Source organism: Penaeus monodon, chromosome 1 (assembly GCF_015228065.2).
Source record: "Penaeus monodon isolate SGIC_2016 chromosome 1, NSTDA_Pmon_1, whole genome shotgun sequence".
Taxonomy (NCBI): domain Eukaryota; kingdom Metazoa; phylum Arthropoda; class Malacostraca; order Decapoda; family Penaeidae; genus Penaeus; species Penaeus monodon.
In genome coordinates, this window is record NC_051386.1 from 55024400 (window position 1) to 55029399 (window position 5000).

The 5000-nt window shown below is 36.2% G+C and overlaps 1 protein-coding gene across 1 annotated transcript in view; it reads right to left on the minus strand.

Moving 5' to 3' along the window:
* The window catches only part of LOC119574549 (carbohydrate sulfotransferase 3-like), an 8843-nt gene extending 6068 nt beyond the window's left edge, over positions 1-2775 (minus strand). Inside the window, exon 1 of the mRNA XM_037921823.1 lies at positions 2160-2775. Within this exon, the coding sequence (XP_037777751.1) occupies positions 2160-2205 (46 nt within the window). The 5' untranslated portion in view covers positions 2206-2775. The remainder of the gene's footprint in view (positions 1-2159) is intronic.
* Positions 2776-5000: the final 2225 nt, after the last annotated feature.

Genomic DNA, 5000 nt, shown 5'->3' on the forward strand with positions numbered 1-5000 from the left:
ACGTGCCGATTGGGTTAAGCTGAACCAGTTTTTGTTTTGCTTTGTTCTATACTTACAAACAACAACAATAACAAAAAAATGGCATATGAAGGCGTGCGTTCGGAGGGATTTCTTTCACTTTATGGAGTGTTGGAAACCTTGGTATGACATGTTCACAAGACATATATATTTTAGTATATTTGTTATGCATTCTCCTCTTATTTAGCAATATTATATATTCAGCAATAGACTTAAAGAAAGAGAAATAACAACAAAGAAACTTGATGCCTAGGGCACTGAGGCGGAATAAAAATGTAGGCGACACAAACATTTTCTTTGATATAACATTTAGAATATATACCATGTTCAGAGTTAAAACTGAATTAATCTCGTATATTTACATCTCACGTGATTGAAATCACTCAGTCAGTTCACATTCATCAGTACATCCAAACTAGTTAACCTGTTAATCATATAACCCATATAATCAGCATCTATTTATGCATAAACAGCATATCACTACATCCACAGTTAATATCTCTGAAAAAAACGGGGTCTGTGGAGATCTTTTAGTGAACAGCCCAACAAAGTAATGATACGAGAACTGCTCTCATCCATGTCGGAAAAAGGGCGGACACAATTAACAGAGGAATAACTAGAGTAAAATTACGGGGGATTATGCAAATCATACGATTATCATCATCATCATCATCAAGGGGCTAACGCCGACGGGGGCGCATGGCCGCATCCACCCTTCACTTCCAGCCACGAGGATCCCTCGGGGCGAGTCTCCAGGCAGGCCCACGGCCCATCTCTAATTCCTCGCGACAGGTCTCGTCGAGCTGCCCAAGCCATGATCTCCTGAGTCATCCCACAGGCCTCCTCCACCCAGGGTTGTCTCGCAGAGAGACAACCTGATGGGCAGGGTCGTCCACTCCACAGGGAAACGAGCTAAGTGCCCATATAACCTGAGTTAGCGATCCCGGATTTTGCGGTTGGACACGTGGTACCCCATGATCCGGCGAAGGGACTTGTTACAAAAGGCATCAAGACGAGACTTCAAGACGATTTTCGATTATGATGTATGTAATGGATGCATAAGATAAGTGGTTAAATTTCGTGTAATCAAAATTCGTATAATTTGATTTATAATTTTCGTATAATTTTATATACCGGAATGAGAAAAAGGGTAAAATACATGAAAGGGAGGGGGGGGGGGGAGATGGAAATGCTACACTGGGTAATAATAACTGTTTGTGTCCTGCTGGATGCAATAACCCTTAATAGAATGTTACTGAACCAAGTTACCTCACTAAATATTTAAGCTCCAACTTAATAGTAAACATTTCACCTCCTGAAATTAAAACTTTGTCCAGTCATATATTCAGCAAGCTCATCACTATTCAGAAAAATCACTAAACAGTTAATTTGTTCATAGCAAGTGTTCTTATTATTGCATGTCAAGAAATCACTTCTCTTCTCTGGTGAAAGTGAATTAATTTTTGCCATCAATGACATTTCTTTGGGCGTATCTTTATTTTACCGACAGCTTTATGATGAGTTGATGGTGAGTTTGCTTCATCATTTCCGTGTCAAATATTACGTAAAACCGATAATTTATCAAGCAGAAAACATGAAAGATGTATCTCACGTTAAAAAGGCTTATATATGTTAGCTTTCAATCTTGAAACATTAGATTTTTAACCGATAACTACACAGTTTTTGATAAAAAAAAAAAAAAAAAAAAAAAAAAAAATCGGATATTTTGTTTTACCAAAAAGATTTGGTTAAGATGTGCATATATTTTTATTTAGGTGCGGGGCAATTCATGATCAATTCAAGTGTAACTTAACTGCGTTTATAATCTTTACATACAGATTTTCTTATCGGAAGCCAGAGTATATTTTCAATAAGAAAAAAAAAAAAAAAATGATGATAAATAAATAGGCAATAATGATAAATCCGGGTTTAGTTGTCCACTGTGCTTCTAAACTATCTCTGTTTACAGGGAATGGCCGGCTTTACCACTGGCAGAACGGGGCTGGAACTCATGACAGCAAAATGATCAGGCGAGAACGTTACCACTCTATCCGTCAGCAACTGGAGTTAGCTACTAATAGATATCATCAATTTGCACTTTTTCCCCATGAATAGATAAACAACAAGCTACATTTACTTACGTATTGAAGATCTCCTCAAATTGATAACTTGACCAGGAGGTACCATCTACGCGCTATGTTTTGCCTTAGATCCTGCTTAGGCCCACTTACGATTTTTGAAAATCAATCCTGTTCCAACTTCCGAATAAATCATAAAATAACGGGCACTAAACAGAACGACTTTTCAGCATTATATCTATATACGTAAGAATGACGTCAGAGACAGTGATGAACAAATGCCCATGCTTGCAAGGGGGAGCATTATTTCAAAAGGCTTTTTTAAAATAAACGAATTTAATCAGGAAAATTTCGATTCATGTGATTAATCAAAATGTAAAATTTTCCGTGAAGTTTTGTCTAGTTGTTAGCCTCCCTGGGTATCCACACTTCTCTGGGTACGCGTAGGAAGTGAGAAGATGGAACTTCCCTACAGTATTAAAATAACTTTAACAGATGTTGTGCATATGTAAGTGTGTTATCGTAAAGCAAAAGAAACTGTCACTTGATTGGTCATGGCGACAGTGACGTCACAAGTGGAGTATGCAAATGCCTTACTTAGTCACAAAATGATAATTGGGAAGATATTGCGAAATGCTTCTCGGGACAGGAGAAGGAGGTGGAAGAGATGGATGGGGAGAAAAGAGAAGTAAGAACAGGAGGAGGAGGAGGAGGAAGAGGAGGAGGAAAAGGGGGAGGAGGAGGAAGAAAAGGAGGAGGAGGAGGAGAAGGAAAAGGAGGAGGAGGAGGGGGAGGAAAAGGAGGAGGACGAGGAAGAGGGAGAGGCGGAGGAGAAGGAGAAGGAGGAGAGGGAGGAGAAGGAGGAGAAAAAGAAGATGAAGAAAAAGAAGAAGAAGAAGAAAAAGAAGAAGAAAAAGAAGAAGGAAAACATGAGAAGGAGGAGAAGGCGGAAGAGAAGCATGAAGAGGAAGAGGAGGCAAAGAAGAAAGAGCAAGAGGAGAAGAAGAAAGAGGAAGAGGAGAAGAAGGAGGAAGAGGAATAAGAGAAGGAGGTACAGCAGGATGAGGTGATGGAGGAAGAGGAGGAGGTGGACAAGGAGTAAAAGATGGAGATGAAAAAAACAGCAGGAGACAAAAAAGAGGAAGAGGAGGAAGGAGAATAAGAGGAATAATAATAATAATAATAATATGAGGAATTGGAGAAGAATGAGGAAGAGCAAGAGCAAGAGTAGAGGATGAACAGCAAGAAGAGCAGAAGGGATGAGGGAGAAAGATAATAATGCTGATAATGACAATGATAATGATATGATGATGATGATGAGAATGATGAAAATGACAATGATAATGATATGATGATGATAATGACAATGATGATAATGATGCGAATGATGAAAATGATAATGATAATGATATGATGATGATAATGATAATGATGAAAATAATGATGATAATGATAATAAGATGATACTGATAATGATGAAAATGATGATAATGATAATAATAATGATGATAATAATAATAAAGATGATAATGATAAGGATGATGATAATGATAATGATAAGGATGATGAAGGTGATATTGAGTAGAGGATGTGGGACAAGAGGAGTGGAAGGAGAGAAGAAAGATGATGATGAAGATGATCAGAGGAAGGAGCAAGAAGTGGGTAAAAGAAAGAAAGAAAGAAAGAAAGAAAGAAAGAAAGAAAGAAAGAAAGAAAGAAAGAAAGAAAGAAAGAAAGAAAGAAAAGAAAAAGAAAAAGAAAAAAACTTATAATAACAATAATAACAAGAAGATGAAGAGAAGGAGGGGGAGCAGGATTAGGAGGAAAGGAAGAAAAAGAATGAGAATAAGAACAAAAAGAAAAGGAAGGAGAAAACGTAGAAGAAAAAGAAGAAGAAGCAGAGCAGGAGGATGAGAAGGAAAGAGAAGAAGAAGAAGGAAGAAAAAAAAAAAAAAGTGAAGACGTAGGAGAAGAATGGGAAAAGAAAAAAAGTAGAAGAAGAATGGGAAAAGAAAAAGAAGGAGAAATAGAAGACAAAGAGGAAGAAGAAGCAAGAAGAGAAGAATGTCGAGTTGATACCAATTTTCTTTTGAAAGAGAGAATAATATTATTTATCCTAATCTGTTGGACTGAGTAGTATCACATTTTGATGTAAATACTTTAATGAACTTTTTAAACTGACTCTATGTCAAATTAAAGTTAATTGGAGGCCAAATGTTACAAATAACTTTTACCTATTTCTCAACTAGAAAATTCAGCGGTATCTTTTTCACATTTCTCAAAAAAGAGAATTTTTTTTTTATAGGTATTTAATTTATTAATAACATCTAAAATGTCCCATGTGGCTTGGAAAGGACTTTACAAGCATTTATAGCATGGGTAATCCATATAGTGTTTTATGACATCACCATTAAATATAGCTTGATTACATCCCTGCAGTTTCAATATAGTGAGTCTAATGAGGTAGTCATGTTATATTTCAATATATTTTAAAGGTGGCAATTTTCCATACCCCCCCCCCCCTCAATTTTTTGTTTGTGCGTGCGTTTGCCTCTCTCCTTCATATGCATATATATTTTTCATTGAAAGTTGGATTATGTATTAGAATTACTTAGAAACTGATGTGTTTAAAGCAATACTTTTATATTTATGCGTAAGGAAAAGAATAAAGGAAAAAAATGAGAACCATAAGAAAAACATAAATAATTTTGCAACATCCTGATTTATGAAAGTGAACAACAGCAGCAGCTATTATAGATAATTGTACAGTACATTGAACTATATCTCCTTTGAAGTGAACAGACTTCCTTCAGGAGTTTCATTCTTAATTACATCTTGGGTCTTAATTAACTTCTTTTGTCTTCTAATAAGAGGCACTTATATCATCATCATCATTATCATTAT